At 37.4% G+C, this 23,256-nt stretch overlaps 1 protein-coding gene across 4 annotated transcripts in view; it reads right to left on the reverse strand.

Annotated features, from left to right (window-relative positions):
- Positions 1 to 292: 292 nt before the first annotated feature.
- Positions 293 to 23,256, reverse strand: part of SGIP1 (SH3GL interacting endocytic adaptor 1) — a 214,661-nt gene continuing 191,697 nt past the window's right edge. For all 4 annotated transcript variants that reach the window (XM_077776328.1, XM_077776327.1, XM_077776325.1 and 1 more), the window contains 6 exons: positions 15,672 to 15,827; positions 11,240 to 11,372; positions 5,284 to 5,486; positions 4,058 to 4,122; positions 3,319 to 3,483; positions 293 to 2,347 (listed from right to left, as the gene is read on the reverse strand). In XM_077776328.1, the coding sequence (XP_077632454.1) occupies positions 2,325 to 2,347; positions 3,319 to 3,483; positions 4,058 to 4,122; positions 5,284 to 5,486; positions 11,240 to 11,372; positions 15,672 to 15,827 (745 nt within the window). In that variant the 3' untranslated portion in view covers positions 293 to 2,324. The remainder of the gene's footprint in view (positions 2,348 to 3,318; positions 3,484 to 4,057; positions 4,123 to 5,283; positions 5,487 to 11,239; positions 11,373 to 15,671; positions 15,828 to 23,256) is intronic.

Genomic DNA, 23,256 nt, shown 5'->3' on the forward strand with positions numbered 1-23,256 from the left:
AAAAAAAACCACCAGAATCTAAATCCCTGACACGAGTTTATTGTGTTATTCTTTGACCTATTTTCTGAAAGAAGAAGTGATATATTCTCTAGTGAAGTTCTGGTTATTGAAAGTTTAATAATTATGAAGCCAATGACTTTCATTCCATTTCACAAAGACCAATTAAGGGATCATAAGAGATCTTCAAATTTAGTTCCTGGAAACATTTGAATAATGTTAAGGATTATTGTAATCTATGTTTTAATTTATATTTTTTACAATATCAACAAAATTACTCTGAAAAAAACCCTTTGTGCTTAATTATTAATTCACTCTAGAACTATATAAAATAAAATATAAAGAGCAAGACATAAGAACCAGTAATTACACATTTTTAATATGCTTTGTATTAATATTCAATATGTTTTTCTCATGGATTGATTACTTAAAAATGAATTTTTATATTTGTATGCTGGATAATTCTCAATTATCTTACAACTATCTGCTTACTCTCCATTGGTTACAGTGTTTGAAGTTTCCCCATGTTTTATGTGAGCAAAAAGTTTGCATTTTCTATTTTGGCTTCAAAATCAAATTGAATATCTTTACTTAAAATGAGTATATTAACAATTTGTTCAAAAAATCAATATCAGACTATTTGGGGAGCCAACTGAGAGTGTTTGAATGGCAGAAATTCTTTTGAGGTAAAACAGACTCTTGAACATTCGCTCGGTAGCAAGCACTGATTGAGAAGTATAAATATTAATTTAAAAAGTTCCACTATAAACAATTGCCAGTCACAATCTCTTTTTAAAAGTAAGACTTACAAAATTTAATTTGATTCTAAAATTTAAATGGCTAATGATTCTTTGTCAAATATAAGTGAATGTAAAATAAAGTTTAACAACTAACAGCTTAATAATTACAGTTATTTAACAGTGTAACTTAGAAAAAGAGTTGGTTCATGTTTAAAGTAAGTTCTGTGACTTAGAAGGAATTTTATATTTTCAATTGGTAGAGGAAATTGTGACCCACCCCTGAAGATTTCTCCATTCTGAATCCCCACAGTGTGAGGCCAGACCAAGTAATTACAGTAATTAATCGCACCTTGCAACAATGAAATCATGACATAAATTTTTGATAACTCTGTTTCTGATTCCCTAAGAGTGGCAAGGATTTATAGTTACATATGATGAATCTTAGCCAAAAGGAAATATATTGCACAATAATGTGGATAGAGTTTCATTTATAAGGTTTTTTTTTCCTTCCCAAATAATAAATGATGACGATTAAAATTTTCCTCATGGACTTAAATAGGGGACTAAATTTTTTTTTCTGAGATTTTAGTCTTAGTGTTTCGATTCCTGTAGGTAAAGAGAAAGATATGTGACCATTCTGCATGCTAGATGAAAGAGTCTCTGTTCAGGGTAATTGTGCAAAAGCTGTTAACCAGTTCACCTATGGAAAGTCTTGAAATTTTAAAATCACAATTTTGGCTTTAGTCTCATATTATTCAGCAGTCTCCACATTTGCTAAACTGTAGAGAGAGGGGGACACAGTTAAGACTTCAACATTTTCTTTACTCTTGGTTAGAATTTCATATACTTAAACTTTAAATATGAATTGCTTTCCCTTTTTACACAAGTTATAAAAATAAGAGGCCCTGTTTACATAGTTTGCATTTTTATGAAATTTGCAGTTTGAAAAAAAAGCTTTTAAAAAGTGGTAATTAATGCTTTTCTTGAATATGCTGTAACTTTAGAATTTTTTTTCTGAAATAGTTTCTGAATTTAAGCCACTAAATATTTGAAGATAGAATTTTTATTTAGCACTAGAATAAAACATACTAAGGATTGAAGAAAAAGAAGGATTTTTTTTCTGGTTCCACTTAATTTTCTTTGTATGTGGCACCCCCTTTATGACAGCTATCAATATTATATTTAAATTTTATATATTGACAAAATGCAATCTACCTCTGTAAGCATTGTGCCATTCAACAGTACTACTATTAAATTTACATACCACAATTGAAATTACACCCATTTCAGGAATGGTAAAATGCTAAAACTCAAGTGTCTAACTGCCTTACTGGAATGAGTACAATTTACAAATACAATAATTACATTTTAAAACCATTAACAATATTACACCTAGAAGTAAATACTGTAAGACTGGTCACCATGGTATTGTGTGAGGGAAATCATTGCTGAAAGTCACTGACATTTCCAGCAGATATATCCCAAGTGCAGATTTTGGTTTGTTTTCATCAAACCAAAATTAAAACCTGTTTCTCATACAACAGTCCTCCATTATATGGATCCTCCAAATCCTTGCATACAATTTTATTAGTTATCTGCCAAGTATTTTCCTGCAAAACAAAACAACATATCAACAGGTTACCTTCCATAATGTGATTATTATATGGGGTCAACATTTTTATTCTTCCTGCCCTACCTGCAGAAGTCAATTACTGCATCTTGAGGATAGCACTACTAGTAACAAATTTTTTAAGTTTTTGGTTTCCCAGAACAGCAAGTTGTCTTTTCACATTTCCATGTATGAACCCTTTGCAGAGACTTAGGTTTTAGGATAGGCTGGGAGAGATTTGTTCCTGGATATGGGAACCCAACTTGTTACAGGAGTAGTAACCATATAACCTGGGTTATTTTTGAGAATGAAAGGGCTATAACTGATAATTACATAAGTATAGCAAGCATAAAAAAACAGGAGTTATCCCAAAAAGTCATTGATAAGTGTAATCACCCTAGTACTGGGGACTCCTTTGCCAACCAATTATTATAGATGCCAACCAATTGTCTCATGGCCATCTTCAGCTCATGGAACCATTTCTGATACCTGGCCTAGATTCTTTCAGGTTACTTATATTAAAGTGAAAGATAGATCTTCTCAGATCTCAGCTATGTCTAACAAGTCTAAAACCTATGAAGTCCTGTTGGAGAAAAAGTTTTCAGATAAGAGGTAAATTCAAAAGCAAATAGCATTTATTTTGTTTGTCAATATAAAAAAAATAGGATTTACTCCATTAACCTCAGTGTATACATGTATATAATGGAAACGACTGGTCATCCCCACCTAAGAAACAGAGCCAGAGCTATGATAAATAGCCAGGGCCTTTCCAGTTTCTGACTTCCAGTTTATTATCCCATTTTTACCTAATTCTACAGTTGGTTTGCTTTTTAATTGGGACGATAAATGGGGATTGGGAGTGGGAAAGAGGAAGAGAAAGCAAATGAACAAATCAGACACTATTCCTTCTTAAGAAAGGGTAGCTATGGCAACACTCTTTTTGCAAATGAAACTCACAGGATACCCACTTACCTGCAGCAAACCTTTTCTTGATGAGTGAAAACCGATACCCTGCTCCAACAAGTTCAATGTCACAACCAGAAAGAGTGCTTCCTTCGCTTGTGAATTGCACAACCAATGGGGAAGGTTTGCTGGGGCCTTCAGATAACTGAAATCTTGCCAATAAAGAACCCACCCCTATAAAAAGAGTATCATTACAAGATAACAGTCAACACAACTTGATGGATATAGTTTTGGAAATTGTATTCAAAAGTTAACACACGCAACCTAACTTACTAGACAATAGTATAGGTTTTGGTGACAAAACGGTGGTGAATGAAATTTATTATGAAATATTATGAGGAACTCTTTCTGCACACTGATGAAAGTGTAATTCAGCCAAATGGTACTTCAAAATGTGGGAGCATGCTACTTGGAAGGCAGTGTATTTTCCAAGCTATGATTAATATCAGAGGAAAGTGAGAAATACCTAAATTATCAGGGAGTTAAAATCTGATACAAAATGAAAATGTCTCATGAAAAGCTGTTCTCTGTTTGAAGAATAGTCTGATGTGGGGTTGGACAGAAAAGGAAGTAGAGGATTCAGTGAGGAATTATTTGCTTTTATTGGTTGAAATAAGTATATATCAAAGTGGAGCGAAATATTTTGCTTGTTTTTTAATGCTAAGTGTATTTTGGTTAATAGTTTCTAATACCTGAAAGTTATTTCAGCTTTAAATATTAATTAAAATAAAGCCAATGATGACATTACCTCCGTTTTCTGACTTCTGAGAAATATCAGGAATCTTCCACAATATTCTTTGCTGTTCAGCATTCCTAAAAATAAAATAAGTAAAAGGCTTTTGCATATGCACAGGTTTTTGTTTAATGGATGCTATATTTTTTCTAGATAGTGCTAACTTAAAAAATGGATCTTGAAAATGTTAACTACAATTTAAACTTATCTGTCTACCTACGTACCTATCTATGCATCCATCCATCCATCCATGCATCCATCTATCCATCCATCTATAATTCTCTCTTTTTTCTGTTCTTTATTATAACTAGCCACAACACTGTCAGAAAGGAAACCATGTAGAGGACAGGCAGTTACATTTTTTGACACATGTACTGAAAACATAGATGAGAACTGTGAACCAATTAATTCAGGTAACTTAAGCCGGAGCTATCATATGGCTGACTTTTTAAAAAATGTACTCCTTTTTGCTTCTAAGAAAAGCAAAAAGAAAAACTAGAGTATTTTTTCTAAGAGAATAAGTTCTTTTTAACAGCTGCTATTGATACTCAGTATCTATTCAGTATCTGTTCCCATACCTTCTCTAATGATGCCTTTTTATAGTTCAGAGGCTATAAAACAAAACCCTACATTTCTTAGATGCCCCTGTAGTTAGGGTCCTAGATGCATAGTAGGGTCTACCAGTTACATCCACTGCTTGAGATTTGGAGGATGGAAGGGAGGCAGAGGCCATTCTCCTGCCACTCTCTGCTGGCCAGCAACCTAACTGAGATGTGGGGGATCTTCTAACAAAGTGCTCCATGCAGTCCAGGCTCCAGTTCTGTGAGTGTTGAGAAGTAGTTAAGGCAGTGCGGTAGGAACTTTCTTATCCTTGGATCAACATGGCAGTGGTGTGGTCTTGCATTCAGTGGCTCCATTGGGCAGCTCCAATATCTCTGCTTCTTGGTTGTGGCTGAACTAGCAGGCAAGTTCTGCAGTGTTCTGGGAAATATTCTTGGAGATCCAGCCTAAAGCTAGTTCCTCTGGCACTTCCACCATTGTGTGAGCATCTGAATCCCTGTGTTAAATCATTTTCTGCCTAAAATAACAGAACAGAATGGTTGCTGTTCCCTGCTCAGAACCCTGACACATAGGCCTACTGTGATCTCCTCCTGTAGGAAACACAAATGCTAAGAACTCTGTGATCCCTTTGCCCAGAAAGAACCCGTTGGTAAAGAGGAAGGAGACTGGGGTCTACTTACCAGACTGCTGGTGGGAGAACGGCCTGGAGCTTGGTTACCCCTCCATCTATGGGGACCAGGAACTGCACATTGTTGAGGGCCACAGCCGTTGTCATTGCATCTGTATTGTATTTGTAATCTATGCGCAGGTCAGTGCTTGCCGGCTCACATCGCCAGTTCACTGCCAGGTTCAGGGGTGTGGACTGAATGCCCTGTGCAGACACCTTGCCAAAAGACAGCAAAGAGAATATTTAAGCTTTGACCATTAGTCTGAAACAAAGCCAGAAGCTCTGATTATCTCTCATGGGAATACTCCTAGCTATAAAATGTCATAATATTGTTGGTGCTGCTCACAAATGAGCTCTCTGTAAATATCACTGTGAAGGATGCCCTGTGAAGAGAGCTGGGTGCTACAGGTAAATTGTTACCAGTTAAAAACAAAAAATCTGCCACTAAAATCTCCATAGCACTTTAGAGCTTACAATGCACTTTAGGTCAGTTAGGGAGGTGGTTAGGAGCTGGTTAGTTGCTGAGGCCAAGGAGTTAGACAGGCTTGGATTGTGTTCTGACTGTTACTTACAAGCTAATCTTGGACCAGTAACCAAAGCTCCCTGAGCCTTAGTTATTTCTTCTTCTGCCAAAGGGGAATTATAATAATAATATCTCCCCCTAGAATTGTCAGGAAGATTGAAAATATTTTATGTGAACAGTCAGCATAGTGACTAGCACTTAGTAAAAGCATTAATGTTTTCATACAGATTATCTGCTGATACTCTTATCATACTTTCTCTTCACAGCACACCAGTGAGTTTGACAAAGCAGATTATNCAGAATAGAGAACCCAGAAATGGACCCGTACATGTATGGTCAACTATCTTTGACAAAGCAGGAAAGAATATCCAATGGGAAAAAAAAGATAGTCTCTTCAGCAAATGGTCTTGGGAAAACTGGTCAGCGACATGCAGAAGAATGAACCTGGACCACTTTCTTACACCATACAGAAAAATAAATTCAAAATGGATGAAAGACCTAAATGTAAGACAGGAAGCCATCAAAATCCTAGAGGAGAAAACAGGCAACAACTTTTTTGACCTCAGCCACAGCAANACCAGTGAGTTTGACAAAGCAGATTATTACTACTCCTTTGGGATCTGCCAGAGTGAGCACTTGAACAAAGATCCTCTAACTAGAATGGGTACATTCTACTGTTTCCTGTCAATTCTAATTAGAATCAATGGTGACTTTGACCCAGGAAAAGCCACATTTGCAGAATCAGCAATATTGTCTTATCTAAAGACAATAATACCAACTTGATTTCTGGGTCCACAGTGAGAAGTTCACAATGTTATTATGCCTCAATTGTTTACTGTGATGATGCTCTAGGAGATGCTTCTTTTGCCAGCACATGTACGTACACTGCAGGGGCTGTGTGGGTAATGTCTATGCCCTTGCAGTTTTTTAAACTTTATTTATTTATTTTGAGAGAGAGAGAGAGAACGAGCATGCATGTGTGAACTGGTGTGGGACAGAGAGAGAAGGAGGCTGAGAATCCCAAGCAGGCTCCATGCTGTCAGTGCAGAGCCTGACATGGGGTTCAGTCTCACTAATAGTGAGATCATGACCTGAGCCTAAATCAAAAGTTGGATGCTAANATGAGCATGCATGTGTGAACTGGTGTGGGACAGAGAGAGAAAGAGGCCGAAAATCCCAAGCAGGCTCCATGCTGTCAGTGCAGAGCCTGACATGGGGTTCAGTCTCACTAATAGTGAGATCATGACCTGAGCCTAAATCAAAAGTTGGATGCTAAACTAACTGAGCCACCCAGGCACTCCATGCCCTTGCAGTTTTATTTGTGGAGTATGAGTTTTGGCAATTTAAAAGACTATAAACAGCTCTGTATTGGCCTAGCAACGCCCGCACAGATGGACACCTGGGGAAGGGGACTGAGGGTAGGTGGAGCTCACAGGGAAACAGTGGTTGCTACAGAAACAAGTCCAGATATGGGTTCTTTTATAATATGACAGACATGGCCTTCCATGACAATTTTAGTTGGATAACCATTATAAGATTTTATACTTGAAATATTTTTAACAGCACAAGCTTCTGCAAATGAACTGTGCTTTGGAAATACGTTACATAAGGTAAAGTAAAAGCAGAGCAGACTGACCCCTCCCCGCCTATTCCTGCCCTGTCTCAGTGGTAGTTCTCAACTTCACAGTGGCTTCTCTACCCAGTGACAGTGCTTTTTGAATTCGTACAGGTGTCTTTTTGATTGGATGTTCCTGGTGGCCAGAAATGAAACATGTGGAGATTTGAGGGCAATCCCCCAAAATGCTTGCTGTGATTCCTACCCAATTCCTTGCATGGTTGGAAAACAGCACAGCCACAACTAAACAACAAACGGGATTCCTCAGAGCTCACTTTAAAACAAAACAGCAGACCTAGGGCTACTTATATGTTACAAATACTTTGAAATATATTAGGCTATTAGTTCCTCACAAGAACTTATTAAACATCTAGGTAGGACTGTTATTCAACATAGTGTTGGACGTCCTATCCTCAGCAATCTGACAACACAAAGAAATAAAAGGCATCCAAATCAGCAAGGAGGAAGTCAAACTCTCACTCTTTGCAGATGACACTGTACTTTATGTGGAAAACCCAAAGACTACACCAAAAATCTGCTAGAACTGATGCATGAATTCAGCAAAGTTGCAGGATATAAAATCAATGTACAGAAATTGGTTGCATTTCTATATGCCAGTAATGAAGCAGCAGAAAGAGAAATCAAGGAATTGATCTCACTTACAATTGCACCAAAACCCATAAAATACCTAGGAATAAACCTAACCAAAGAGGTGAAAAATCTATACACTGAAAACTATAGAAAGCTTATGAAAGACAGTGAAGATGCACACACACACACACACACACACAAACACCCCCCAAAAAAGAAATAAAAATATTCCATACTCCTGGGTAGGAAAAACAAATATTGTTAAAATGTCTATACTACTCAAAGCAATCTACATATTCAATGCAATCCCTATCAAAATAACACCAGCATTCTTCACAGAGCTAGAACCAACAACCCTAAATTTTGTATGGCGTCAGAAAAGACCACAAATAGCCAAGGCAATCTGGAAAAAAAAACCCAAAGCTGGAGGCATCACAGTNGTAATGAAGCAGCAGAAAGAGAAATCAAGGAATTGATCTCACTTACAATTGCACCAAAACCCATAAAATACCTAGGAATAAACCTAACCAAAGAGGTGAAAAATCTATACACTGAAAACTATAGAAAGCTTATGAAAGACAGTGAAGATGCACACACACACACACACACACACAAACACCCCCCAAAAAAGAAATAAAAATATTCCATACTCCTGGGTAGGAAAAACAAATATTGTTAAAATGTCTATACTACTCAAAGCAATCTACATATTCAATGCAATCCCTATCAAAATAACACCAGCATTCTTCACAGAGCTAGAACCAACAACCCTAAATTTTGTATGGCGTCAGAAAAGACCACAAATAGCCAAGGCAATCTGGAAAAAAAAACCCAAAGCTGGAGGCATCACAGTTCTGGACTACAAGCTATATTACAAAGCTGTCATCATCAAGACAGTATGGGACTGGCACAAAAACAGAGACACAGATCAAAGGAACAGAATAGAGAACCCAGAAATGGACCCGTACATGTATGGTCAACTATCTTTGACAAAGCAGGAAAGAATACCCAATGGGAAAAAAAAGATAGTCTCTTCAGCAAATGGTCTTGGGAAAACTGGTCAGCGACATGCAGAAGAATGAACCTGGACCACTTTCTTACACCATACAGAAAAATAAATTCAAAATGGATGAAAGACCTAAATGTAAGACAGGAAGCCATCAAAATCCTAGAGGAGAAAACAGGCAACAACTTTTTTGACCTCAGCCACAGCAACTTCTTACTTGATATGTCTCCAGAGGCAAGAGAAACAAAAGCGAAAATGAACTACTGGGACCTCATCAAGATAAAAAGCTTCTGCACAGTGAAGGAAACAATCAGCAAAACTAAAAGGCAACCAATAGATTGGGAGAACATATTTGCAAATGACATATTGGATAAAGGGTTAATATCCATAATCTATAAAGAACTTATCAAACTCAACACCCAAAAAACAATCTAATGAAGAAATGGGCAAAAGACATGAATAGACACTTTTCCAAAGAAGACATCCAGATGACTAATAGACACATGAAAAAATGCTCAACTTTACTCATCATCAGGGAAATACAAATCAAAACCACTTGTCAAAATGGCTAAAATTAACAACTCAGGCAACAACAGATGTTGGCGAGGATGCAGAGAAAGAGGAACCCTTTTGCACTACTGGTGGGAATGCGAACTGGTGCAGCCACTCTTGAAAACTCTATAGAGGTTCCTCAAAAAATGAAAATAGAATTACCTTACAACCCAGTAATTACACTACTAGGTATGTACCCAAAGGATATAGGAGTGCTGTTTCAAAGGGGCACATGCACCCCAATGAGTGTAACAGTGCTGTTGACAATAGCCAAAGCATGGAAAGACCCCAAATGTCCACTGATGAATGAATGGATAAAGAGGATGTGGTATATATATGAAACCCTACCATTTGCAACAATGGATGGAACTAGAAGGTATTATGCTAAGTGAAATTAGTCGGTCAGAGAAAGACAAATATCATATGACTTCACTCATCTGTGGAATTTAAGATACAAAACAGAGGAACATAAGGGAAGAGAAGCAAAAATAATATAAAAACAAAGACGGGGGAAAACCATAAGAGACTCTTAAATACAGAGAACAAACAGAGGTTTGCTGGAGGGATTTTGGAAGGGGGGATGGGCTAAGTGGGCAAGGGGCATTAAGGAGGACACTTGTTGGAATCAGTACTGGGTGTTACGTGCAAGTGATGAATCACTAAATTCTACTCCTGAGATCATTTTTACACTATATTTTACCTAACTTGGATGTAAATTAAAATTAAAAAACCCGTCTAGGTAGGAATCATTATTATCCTTATTTGCAGGTGAGGAAACAGAGATTCAGGCAGATTAAGTGCCTAAAATCAATGGCCAGTAGAAAGCTGACTTAATTCCAGAATTCAGTTTCTTGCCTACACTTTAATACTTTACACCCACCTCATGTTGCAGTACATGAATTTTGTCTGCTTTCTAGGTTCACTTAAAGACAAACAGGATGGAGACTAAAAAAAAATCCCACAAGATTTAAAAGTTAAAAAATGTTTTTAATCTGAAGTGAAAATGTAGATGTGGTGTTTGTAATGAACGTCTGGGAAAGACAACAAGTACAGTTTTATTTTTACCCTTGTGGGAATAAGAACCATGCATGTGCCTTGAAAGTTAACTTCTCATTCAGAGAAAAATTTCCCTGGAGTTTCCTTTTCTCGCTCCTTTTCATTTCTCTCAGAAGCTTAAAGCAGTCACTAATGTGTTTAAGTGTTTTGGAAATAAAAGGTATATAAAAGGCATTTTAAATTATATTTTGTACAAGTGATGAATTTCTGTGGTATCACATGTTTGTTCTGTTTTATTGATAACGTCCAAAGCTGAGATGATATTATTCTTACAGGACAAACATTACATTCATTTGCATTTTTGTAAAATGTACCATCATATAAATATTTGCCCTTTAGAGTTTTCCTTACAACAATATGAATAAGTGTTTTCCAACACATAGGGTGTATTATCACCACAGTGAACTAGTTTACCAATATTTATCACCTCAATTATTGAAATTTTCTGCAACTTCATTTTTATAGTCTCCAAGTTGCCTTTTAAGTTTCTGTTTTCTTATAAATTATAGCTTTTAAAAGTTAGATTAAAAGGAATGTTATTTTATTTACTTTTATTTAATGTTAGACATGTTAGAAGACACAATTATAATGTGGAAGAGACACTCTGATCATATGAATAGGCTTACCTGATATTTGAGCATGTCCACATTATAATATGTAGCCTGGGGTTTTTGTTCCGACACTTTCTTTAGGTGAGTCATCAAATTTGGCATGTTTACCCAGAATTCCTTGGTATTGGCATCATTTTGAGTATTATCGCTATTTAGTTGAGAAGAAAAAATTGCTGAGTAGCATCTTGTGACAAATATTATCCACTCAAAGAAACATCTTAGCAAAGTGTCATCTGATTTCTAAATTCATCTATGACAATCTATAAAGATCATATTACTAACAGTAGTATGGCTTCAGTACAATTGCAGTTCTGAATGATATTATGTTAATAGATTAATACACATAAGGAAGCGTGATTGTATTGCTATGAATTTCAGCGAGTGCCCAGTAATATCAACCAAACCTGATGATAACTGGTTGCTTTAAAGAGTGAATTATTTATTAACCCAAACTCAATAGCCCTTTCTACATGACCACAGTTTCCTCTGAATTAGTCAGTTAATACAATCAAGGAGTTGAGTATATTGATTTTTTTAATTCACTCGAACAGTAGTTTCTCAGAAATTACTGAGTTAAATATTTGGCCAAATGTAAATTCAGTCTTTATCTCCAACTGAGGAGAAAAGGGTGATCCTAAAACTACCATAGTATTTCATCTGAGAGCACATAAATCAAGAAATAGTTGCTGCACCTACAAGATGGTCCTGGAATTTAAATAATAATAATCATGGTAGTTACTCTTGAGAAGTGTAGTCTTGATGCATTCAGGAATTTGGTATTCTTTTTTTTTTTTTTAATTTTTTAATGTTTTATTTATTTCTAGGAGAGAGAGAGGGAGAGACAGCGTGAGCAGGGGAGGGTCAGAGAGAGAGGGAGTCACAGACTGAAACAGGCTCCAGGCTCCGAGCTGGCAGTCAGCACAGAGCCCGACGTGGGGCTCGAACCCACGAACCGCGAGATCATGACCTAAGCGAAAGTTGGACGCTTAACCGACTAAGCCACCCAGGTGCCCCCAGGAATTTGGTATTCTTAAGGATTTGTTAGGTTTGCTCAGATGGCTCTCCATACGTCATTCACCCAGTGTATCTTGAAAATGCTTGTCTCAATGATAAGCAGAATCAGTCAAGAATGTGAGTAGCCTCTGTCCACTTTCCACATAGGAAACTGAGGGCCCAAATAATTCAGTAACCTGACATAAAACTCACTTACTGAATGGAAATTGGAGGTTAAGAAGATAGGATGACAGTAATAAAATGATGAAGGCACGTCAAAGGGAAGTTGCTATGATTCAGCCTCCAAAAGTCAAACAAATTAAGAGAATGAGTCGAAAAACATCAGGGCTTTAAAAACGCTGCTGATCTGTTCGAAGGGAGTGGCTGTGGGGACCAAGTCTCAGCATGACCCATGTGTCTTCTGCTGGGTGCTGATATAGGTTGTAGAGGACAAAACAAAGCTCTACAACTCTGGGCATGTAGGATGTGGAAGGAAAAGATTCCTGGCCCCTGAGACACTGTCCCTGGTTAAACTGAACTAAGGATGCTGATGAGGTCTGTCTAAACTTCTATTACCTAAAAGCATCCAAGTTATCCAGAGGCTGGAGATAAGAGTGATTGAGTCAGTGAAATTAAATAATTTGCTTATGGGTAGCAGCTAATAAGTAACAGAGTCAGGATTCCAACCCAGGTCAGTATACTACAGGTTATACTTTCCCAGTGTATCAAAACAGACATACAGAATGAGTATCCAGCAACATGTCACTAATTTGGTACTAAGTAGATCTGAATAGTTGGGAAATTTTCAATGACAATATTCTAAGTTTAATAACAAAGTAAGCTAACTCATATATCTATGATAATTCCTCAGAAAACTTGCTTTAATAAGTATTCAAGAAAGCTTTGCCAATCAAGTAGAGATGCCAGCTACATGGAGAAGTGATTCTTGAATGCTCAAGAAGTCTTGAGAATTCTTTAGTCTCATGATTGGCTTCACAACTGTTCCTGAATATTCTTTACAAGCAAACCCCTTCCATAATGGAAAAATAGAAGTAAACTTCAATTTGGTCCCTGTTGAGGGGTTGCAAACCCAAAGGTCTTCAGGTGTCAAGCTGTGAACCTAAATGAAGTAATTCAGAACACAAAATGCGAGAACTGGCTGGCCTAAGGCAATAGATGTTAAAAAGCTTGTACTGCGATCGAGAATAATACTTGCTTATGCTGCCTTTTAAAAACTAGGGCGGGTAGTAGTGATGTTAGAGCAGTCCTACATAACAAACCCACATAGGCTACACGGCCTTGGGTTACCAATCACAGCCCTGACACAATAATCAAATATTTAGAGTTTATAAGGTCTAAATTAATGAGTATTTTTCATTTTTGCTTTAGCAAATAATAATAGTAATGTAAGGGTCTATGTAATATTTTGTCAGGCAAAAACATACTCAGAGTGTTAATTCAATTCATAGGACTGCAATATTAATATAAGTATAAAACTCTTGCATATATGTTTAAAAACTTGGCCACATAAGAGTCTAAAGATGCAACAAAAACTGTAACAATCACACTCGTCTTATTAACAAACCAGTGAGATGATGGCTCATAACTCCTAAATTCAGATGGAGGAACCTTGGAAAATAAAATTAACTGGCTCAACGTGACCATCAAAAACAAGGAGGGAAAGTGAAATAAGAAGCTGCTGATTTCCAGTCTTGATTGTTTTACATTTATTTTTTATTTAATGCGTGACCGTGTATTCCCACACTTTTAAACCTGGAATCAAGTTTGCCAGTTAAACCACCACGAAGACCAAAGAGGGGGAGGTGATCTTGGTAGTCACCTGACAGACCTGTGACTGTTTTGTCACCACTGGAGTGAACAAGTCTGACTCAGTGAAAAAAGCAACTATGTTGGTCCTTAAATTCTTAATACTGACAACCTTTAGCTATTTCTACATAAACACCCAGGTTGAATAAATTCTTTAAATGGTATTTGAGTTGTTCATTCATTGAACAAATGTTAGTTAAGTCCTCACTAGATGCCAGGTGTAGTGGAAGGTACTGAGGATGTAGTGCTGAACTAAGAGATATGTTCCATTCTCTTGTGGATTTTACAGTCTAATGGGGGGGGGTGGATGAAAGAAGAAACACAGATAGATAATTATTAATTATAGCAAGAGTAGCAATGGGAAAAAATAAGGTACCTTGAGAGGGATTAACAAGAGAGCATATTTAGTTTAAGAACGGGGGTTGGGGTTGGAAGAGGAGTGGAATGGTCAGGGGTAGACCAAGCAGAGCTGAAGTCTGGAGAGTGGGGCAGGGCTAGGTGAAGAGAGACAGAAATAGTATAGGAGGTGGAGGTAACAAGCACACAAATCCCAGCCTGCTCTTAAGACTGGCAAGCCTGGCTGGAGCTACAAGGATTCTGAGGCAGGACAGTGGGAAATGATAACAGAGAGGCAGGCAAGGGCAGATGACTCAAGGTCTCAAAGGCAGCGGTAATTATTTGCATTCACGTACAGATGCAATGCAAAGCCGCTTGAGAATTATATGTGAGGATGACTTGATTCACCACATGAGAAGTCATTCAGCTGTTGTGTAAAAAACGCAGGAAGGGGGCAAGCTTGGATGCAGGAAAAGAAGGAAAAAAGCATTTTCAGTGGTCCAGGAAAATGACAGTGGTCACTTGGATAGGGCAGGTCACAGTAAAGAAAAAAAAATGGCCACTTTAGAGAGAGATTTTTAAGTAAAATATCAGGACTTAATGATAAGAGGCTGTCAAGAATGACATTTTTTAAATCTCATTAATTGCCAATAATTATCTCATATAGTTGATCATTTTTAATAGCTCCATACAAGTGTATGTTTGTGTGAATCCACATGCCTGTAGGTATGATATGTCCATGCTCAGATTTAACAGTTAGAACATGTAACTATATTTATATAAACAAATTCACATAAGCTTCTATGAATACATATAAAGTTCCATTAAAACAATTACCATTACTGCAAAATTATATATTCCACAAAAAAGACTTTTTAGCTCATGTGAAGACTAGCTCACAGTTCAAATATCATTTGACTTTTAAAGATGCTAATACAACAAGTGGATTTTATTCCTTTAATTGGGCTTATTTCCCACTGTCCTCATCCATTGTTTATTGATGGTAAGTAAAGAGACAATGCATAACCAACTGTCACTAATACAGATTTTATTACTCTAAATGTCTCTTCAGCCCCTTGAGATAGTTGCCCATTAGAATACATATAAGCATAGACACATGATCACACACAAAATATTTTGACAGGTAGCAAACTTCTGTGTTGAATCTACAAACGTATCTGAATAGCGGTAATTTCTCTACCATGCTAAATTCTTGCTACGATATATCCTTCATCTAAGTATCCAGTGCTAAGCTACACACGTCTCTAAAAATTATGCAAAATATATTTACCAGCAGAGAAGTTGGGGATTTGGCAGGACGTGTTCTAACCTGCTGAAATTTATCACCCGAAAAGTCAGAGCAGCTGGCGATGGATTGTTGGCAAAGTGTCTGGTGATGCCGGCAGGAAAAGACAACACCATCTCTCCAGTAATCTTCACGATACATCTGGCATATCAAAACACATGAGAGGAAAGAGAGAGGAAGTCCAGGTCAATAAGCTGTGAATCAAAACAGTTGCAAAAAAGAAGTGATTTATGCAACAATGTTACAATAGCAGGAGAAACAAAAGGTAAGCTCTTAAACAATTCCACCGTCAACTACTAAATCATTTCTAAGACCTGAGAATGCAAGGTTTTGTGTTAACACTTAACCAAAAAAGTCGCTATTTGTTGAACGTGTTTTTGAACTGTAAGAAGAAAAAATGCAGCTTTTTTCCTTCTGTAGAAACTTCTGTCTGTTAACCTCACAAACAGATCACCTATTCTGGTGGTTCTTTTTGTCTTTGATTTCTGAATCTTTGGTAACGTATTTGAAGATAATAAATCAAGTGCACGACATTATCACACTATTGACTGGGACTTATTTTAGTTCTCAGTAACATGATTGATGTCTTGAACACATTCTTTTCTGTACTGAAGAGGTAAACTTCTGGCATCCATTGAACTATATCTTTATTCCATGTCTATTTGGTTGAAACTGTAAAAATCAGTCATACAAGTAAGGACAATTAGATAATAATTTGAAAGGAAGAATAATTGTTTTTTTTAAAAGCACTTTGTTGAGGCATAATTGACATACAATAAATGGCACTCATTTGTAGTGTAATTTTTAATACATTTTACACCTGTGAAGTCCTCACACAATCAAGTTAATGAACATACCCAGTACCCCTCGAAATTGCCTCACGCATTTCTGTGAATCTCTCTGCTACCTTTCCCCTTATCCCTAAGCAATTGCGAACATAGCTGACAATACATATTAGATTGCACATTCTAGAATTTCGTGTAAACAGAATCATAAAGTATGTGATGTTTTTTCATTTGGCTTCTTCCACTCTGTAATTATTTTGAGATTCATCTATGTAGTGTGTGCATCAATAGTTCGTGACTTTTTATCACTGTGTAGCATATGGCTATCCACAGTTTTTTTTAATCCATTAATTTGTTGAAAAATATTTGGACTCTTTCCAGTTTTTAAGTCTTACAAATAAAGCTGTGATGAATGTAATTGTACAGGTCTTTGTATGGACAATATGCTCTCATTTCTCTTGCAAAATGAAGGAGGGGAATCACTGGATCATACAGAAATCAAGTAGCATTAATTCACCAACTTTGTTCTTTTTCAAAATTGATTTAGTTTCTGTCAGCTCTTTGCATGTCAATATGAAATTTAAAATCATGGTGTCAATTTCTATATAAAATCAATGTAGTTCCAATTCACCCTTTATTGCCTGCACTGAGAAAATTATTGGGCCCTTTGTATAGACTTTTTCTTTGCCAGCAGGCACTATGTTTAATTTTGTCAGTAGAGGGCGCTAAAAGAACATTGCAGGAAACAGATTTTTCCTCCCTGGTTCCGGGGTACTTGGTAGGCAGGCTCGGGCAGTACTTAGGGTATATCTAGTGCCAGCCTCTGCACAGAGGCTTGTGTGTGACCTCTGCAGAGCATATGGCATCCCCAGTGTGTGGGTACGGCAGCCCATGTGGCTTTGATAGTGCCTGGTGGTACAGGCAGCTTCCCTAGTATCTGGCCCCTGTAGTGCATGTGTCTGGGCTACCCCAGTACCCAGATCTTGCAATGCAATGCAGGCAGGTTCTCTGGCTCCAGGCTCCTGTCATGTGCACACCTTCTCTACAGCCAGCTTCTGCAGTGCACGGTGGAAGCTTCCCCTGTCACCCCCTAAGGCAGTTTGTAGTGGTGTATGCCTCAGTGAGACAACAACTCATAAACAGCTGGGAGTCTGCTGGACTTCCACCATGTCATGTCTGAAAACCCTTAAGGAAGAAGCCTTGGGCATTCATATGGCACACCTCACCCCTCGAGGTTATTGTCCTTTACCTGAGATCCAATGTCTGGCAAATCATTGTTTATATGATTGTCCACTTTCAAGGTATTTTCAAGTAGAGATCAATCGATCCCTGTTACTACACTTCAGCCAGAAGCAGAAACCTCAAAAGGATTATTCTTCTTTGGGAAACAGTAAATATTTAAAATGAGTGAACTTCTTTACGACTTCCCTCTACATCTGGATAACTTACCCTTGTACTAGTTCCGTAACTTTAAGTTCAGGACTGTACTTTCTAGGGAAATTGAGGTTAACACATGGAAACTCTGCTCAACACCTGAGTATAGGGAACTCCATTTGGCCCATAGTCATTTTGTAGGCTGTGTAACTGTGAAAAATGAGATACATGTGGCTCAGAGGAGATGGTTCGTGGTATGTATTTAAAATAGCTCATGGGAAGAACAGCTAAAGCCTCCTATGTATAAGCCTAGTTTGAGGTCAAGGGTGGAGGGCAGGTAAGCTTCCTAAGGTAGCCATGTTCCCCTCCCTCTCCCCTCATTCAGATATTGTCATCCATAACTCTGCACTGCTCTGGATGAAAATTTAGCTTTCTAGAAGTTTGAACTTTCCTCTCTTCCGGAGAGTACTGCCGATCACCCAGTGTGGATGCCAATTCTGCTGTCTTCTGTATTTCAGATACATAAACCCTGCATTATTTACTGGGACTGAGCCCTGACTTTCCCTTAAGCCTAGTCTATTTTTGATGCTTTTCAACATGTGGATGTGCAGGATATTACTTCACAACTTTAGAAGAAAACAATAATTAGTCAGAGCACTTGTTAAATCAGACTTCAGCACCTACCATCCTTCAGTACATTGCTGTCAGCATAGCGGCTGAATTTAATTGGTAAGGAATCTGCTCAGTGACTTTTCCAGGTTGCTCAAAATTAGGTCTAAGTGATGTCTCGGTGAGGGATAAAGTTTCTCTTTTGAAAGCCGGTCAGCGAGGGGAGGCAGTGGCATTATTTAGTCAATAAGACATTTATTGACTCCTAATCATGTAATGTTTATTTGTTTGTTTGTTTTGAGGGGGGAGGCCATTTGAAACTCAGCAAAACGGCCTCTGTCTTCCAAGGGCTCATAGTGTTGGATGGCTGATGAAAGAAGTCGTCAGTGTAAAGCAGTATAAGAAGCACCAAGCTTCTTCATGTATATTACATTTCTGTACTGCATGTCTACTGTCACAGCCAGATTTATAATTTATTTGCTGATTGAGTAAGTTGTCCAGTCAGAACTTAACTGACTTATTAATTCATCCAGTATCTATGATCTGAAATTTTGTATACAAAATTAGTGTTTTCAACCCATACTCACTAAAGGAAAATATTTAACCTTAGTGATTTTTCCTATCAGTATGCAATGCGGCGACATTTCATGTGAGCTTGAATTATGGAAATCTAAAATACTGCGATATGGAAATAGTAACAAACTCACGTTATGAATAAAATTTGAAATTATGTGAGTCCCCACAAATGAAACATTTGTCAAAAATGACAAAATTTCAAGGTTACCTGGCTAAGTAACTTTAAACTGGGTTCTTCCTATTGCCACGGGCAGTACCACGTTAGCCATTCAACAGAAATGCTGGGCAATTTTGGTTAGGAAATGTGTGAACTTGATATGTGAGGTCATCAGAAGCACATGGCTCACATAAACATGACTTTCATGCTCTGCTTTGATAACCAAGCCCGTAGTCTCCTCTGCACATGCGCAGCTTCTTGCCCTTTACTTATAAACTCCTTTCATTGGCTTGGGTACTAGGCAAATTCCTTTTCATGTTTCAAGACTCAGTTCAAAGGCAGACCTTTCTGAAGCCTTCCTTAATGTTTTTTTTTTTTTGTTTTGTTTTTTAAATTGGCCTTCCTTAGTTTTTCCTTTATAGGTTCCTTAGGTAAATGTACAGATGTTTTTTAAACTGTTTTGTAGTTTCTTTGCACGTATCTTACCTACAATTATAAAGACAAGTGCTGTGTCTTGGGTTCTAGGGAGGCAAATTACACAGAATCTAGTGCAGAGTAGGAACTCAATAAAATGTTAAAATAAATTCATACATTTAATGTTATACATTATATATAGAGTGCCTATACAATGTACTAGCTATTATATAGTGCCCTAGAATGGGCAGTGAGAAACAGGACAAATGTCCTCACCCAAACTTCCAGTTTAAGTGGGAAGACAGATGCTTGAATAAATAATTGAAATATGATGATAAGAGAAGGAGAGAACATAGCACAGACACATATTTATTTCCAGGGGATTAAAGAATTAACCCGTTTGTGTCTGGGTTGTTCAAATAGGAGTGAATAATGGGAGATGTATTTCCGTAGCCAACAGCAGAAATCAAGGAATTCTCTTCCTAAAAGCAACTTAGAAGGACTCAGGTGTCAAAATGCCTATTACAAGTGTTCTGAATACTCAGAGAAAGATTATAACTATCCTAGAATGGATCATATATCATACTATATAATAATTAAGCTGGTAAATTTCTGTTTCCAATGTATGGTTTGAAAGCAAATGGGAAGGCTTTGGGTCCAGGATGAGAAGGAACCACAGGCAAAAGCAAGTCCACACGCCTTTTCTGTATCATTTCTCTATGTGCTGCTGTGTTTGACTTTATCCTCTTCCCCTGCTCACCACATGATAGAATTTTTGAACTTGGGTTGTTTCCTTTAAAGTGAATAACAAAGGAACAGTAATTAAAATGATTCACTGACTGGAGGTGAAATTAAATTTAGAAGAATGTCACTTCATGATCTGTTCATAAATTTCAGATCTCATAATTTCAATGAAATTATTGACTCTCTCATCTACCAATATACAATATATATGGCAACTACTTATGGCAATATAATTGAAAACAGACTCAGTATATGCAGTCATCTACACGTCCAACGCATAGTTAATTTGGAAGGGCATAAGAAAAACACTAATATTAATTTGGCTCAAGCACCACATCGCTAGAATGCCAAGGTCATGGTTACCAGCATCACAGGTGCACACCTGCCCTTATACCTGCTCTAGTGTGTGGGCAAACTGAAACAGGATGGAGAACCCAGCTGGAATAGTCACAGACCTACAAAGTGGCTGGTAGGTTGCTATACCACTCCTTGGGATTTAACGAAGATTATTATTAAAAGCTTCTTAGCTCCCTTTGCACCATAACTACCCTTCTTCTACCGTGGACTTTGTATTATATTTATGCACAAGTCTTACTTTCCATATCAACTGTCTTCATCAGCAATATAACCCCTGTCTAGCACAACTGCAGGCACATAGCAGCCATTCTGTAATTATTAGGGGAGTAATTCAACTCAACTTATTCAGCAATGGTGCCAGGTCCTGCTTTAGGTGCTCAGGATATAAGAATGAAGAAAATGCTCAAAGTCCGAGTTATCATGGAGTTTACATTCTGTTGGGGGAAGAGCCAGACAGTGGACACTGAAAACATGCAGCATGTTAATTAGAGAGAAGGGCAATGGGGGGTGGGGGAGAAAGTGCTGACAGTGGGTAGGAAGGAATGTTGCTATTTGCATAAGGTGGACAGGGAAAGTCTCTGATAAATCTGCTGAAGAATCCTGAAAGAGGTGAGGGGCAATCGCCCAGGTAGCTGGAGAAGATTTCACCCAGGCTGGAGGAGCAACAAATGTTAAGACTCTTAGACACAGAAGAGGTTGGCCAAATGGCAGAGGAACAGCCATGAAGCCAATGTGGGTAAAGTGGAGTGAATAAGGACACCAGAGATGGAGACAAGATCAGAGAGGTGGCAGCTGAAACAGGGGAAGGGTCACAAAGGACAGATAATGTAGAGTCCCATAGACTGTCGTAAAGCATTAGGGTTTTACTTTAAACAAGATAGGAGGAGTTTGAGAAGAGGAGTGATACTTTGAGAATACATTTTAGAGGGCAAAGTTCTCCTACTACCAATTAGGTCTCTGAATAAATTAATGAATGAAATCCAATGAGTAAGCAGACAAAAAAAGAACTCATTCTTGGGTGATTCCCAGTGTTTTTCATGCTGGTATAGACATCTCCCCACACTCGACTACTTTTTATTCTTTCTTATTCTTTTAAAGGTGTGTTTTTCTTGCTTTTCTCAATTCTGATGAGCCTGAGCTTTCTAAGGTATAGGTAGGTCAGTCAATAAGTATAATCCTTAGAACTGGTATTACAGAAAGTTACACAAATTGTTCAAAGAAGAGTCTACAGAAATACAAGTATGCGTATATGAGGTAACAGTTCAAATGCATACTCTGTAAGAGGTAGTTTTTAATTCCTATTGATATGTGGATGTGGTAAATTACCATCCTGCTTTGAAGATGAGAGAAAGGAGACAGGCGAGAAACCAGAGTGCTACAGGCTGAATGTTTGTGTCCTTCCAAAATGTATATGCTGAAATCTAATCTCCAATATGATGGTGCTTGTTGGGAGGTGATTAGGTCATGAGGGTAGGGCCCTCCTAAATGAGATCAGTGCCTTTATTTTTTTATTTTTATTTTTTTTCCCATTATATATGTATTTTATTAAATATGAATAATCTAATTATCAAAATACATATTAGTATTTCTAAATTTTTGTAACACTAATAAATGCTAACATTGTGGGANTCAGTGCCTTTATTAAAGCGACCCTGAAGAGCTCCCTAGCTCCCCCCTCCCCATTTGAGGTTACTATGAACCAGGACGCTGGCTCTGGTCAGATGCTGAATCTGTTAGAGCCTTGATCTTAGACTTCCCAGCTCCGAGAACTATGAGAAGTAAGCTTCTGTGGTTCAAAAGCTGCCCAGTCTACGGTATTCTGTTATAGCATCCCAAATGGACTAAAACACCTGAGTCCTTTGTGTTTGTTTCTCTACAATAGTCTGGGCCTAGAATAAATTCTAAATGTTGTTAAAAAGGACATAACGTTTAGGGAAGTTGATAGATACTGCTGCCTAGATAGAACACCTAAGGTGGAGTTACTAATCATGTTGCCCAGCATAATATTGTTAGATTCAGGCTGAAAAACAAAAACTAGTGTTTCTGAAGTGTAAAGAAGATTCACAATTAGTCATATAAATTCCCACTTAAAATATATGTGGAGATCCAAGTTTTAATTATATTTAATTATCACTGCTTCAAAGATTTTCATAAATAGTCTAGGGTTCTGTGTGAACATTTATTATTTTTCTAATTCCTATTTCCATGGATACTAAGGATTCCTAAGCCCTGGTCCTTATACGTAAAAAATAAAAAGCAATTCTTTCCTCACTTAGGTTTGGCCTTTGTTTATCCATCACATTCAGATGTGGAATTGAATTAGTGATACACTTGAAAGCCAGTTTGACTTTGGTGTTTTGTTTTCAGTAGACTAATAATCACTCTTAATTTTTTTTTATCATAAATCTCTTTGTGAAATTGATGGACGTTGTAGACCTCTCGATAGACAAATGCACTTATGCACACACATAAGATAAATGGTGTAATTGCAGAGAATCAAACTTCCTGAACTCTATCTATGGAACTCCTTATAGAAAGGTAAAATATTTAATCA

The sequence above is a fragment of the Crocuta crocuta genome, unplaced genomic scaffold (assembly GCF_008692635.1).
Source record: "Crocuta crocuta isolate KB4526 unplaced genomic scaffold, BGI_CrCroc_1.0 scaffold17, whole genome shotgun sequence".
In the NCBI taxonomy this organism is placed as follows: Eukaryota; Metazoa; Chordata; class Mammalia; order Carnivora; family Hyaenidae; genus Crocuta; species Crocuta crocuta.